Genomic DNA, 423 nt, shown 5'->3' on the forward strand with positions numbered 1-423 from the left:
GGGTATATCGACGTAAAAATCCCTTCTATCCTTTGTGAACATTTGAAGTTGGAGTTTCTCTTGGATAGGATTGTGCCACAGCAATTTCGGCAGAGCAAGTCGACTAACATTGAACTCCGTATAATTTTGGTGCTTCATCCGGTACAGTGCGAGCGTAAATGCACTCTCCGCTCCCTTCTTCATGCAAGAAGGTACAAGGTAGCACAAGGAATTAGGTGGTATCCGAACGAAACTGGACACTTCACGAGAGTTTAGGAACAAACTCTTGTGTATTGCTTTGTGATTGTTCCCTGTTACAAAATATGTCGGTATTTGTGTGACTGTGGTACTCTGAACAACAACAATGCCACATTGAAGGTACATGGTTCGCTCCTCAGAAGACATGTAACGTCGTTGATCCTTCTGCTTAATCACGACAACCAG

At 43.5% G+C, this 423-nt stretch overlaps 1 protein-coding gene across 1 annotated transcript in view; it reads right to left on the reverse strand.

Moving 5' to 3' along the window:
* Nucleotides 1-406: 406 nt before the first annotated feature.
* TEOVI_000645400 (calpain, putative) overlaps nucleotides 407-423 on the reverse strand; it is a gene marked incomplete at both ends in the record, with an annotated part of 1,149 nt that continues 1,132 nt past the window's right edge. Inside the window, one exon of the mRNA XM_067222297.1 lies at nucleotides 407-421. Within this exon, the coding sequence (XP_067078398.1) occupies nucleotides 407-421 (15 nt within the window). The remainder of the gene's footprint in view (nucleotides 422-423) is intronic.

The sequence above is a fragment of the Trypanosoma equiperdum genome (genome assembly GCF_001457755.1).
Source record: "Trypanosoma equiperdum strain OVI genome assembly, contig: ctg_1608, whole genome shotgun sequence".
NCBI classification, from domain to species: Eukaryota; Euglenozoa; class Kinetoplastea; order Trypanosomatida; family Trypanosomatidae; genus Trypanosoma; species Trypanosoma equiperdum.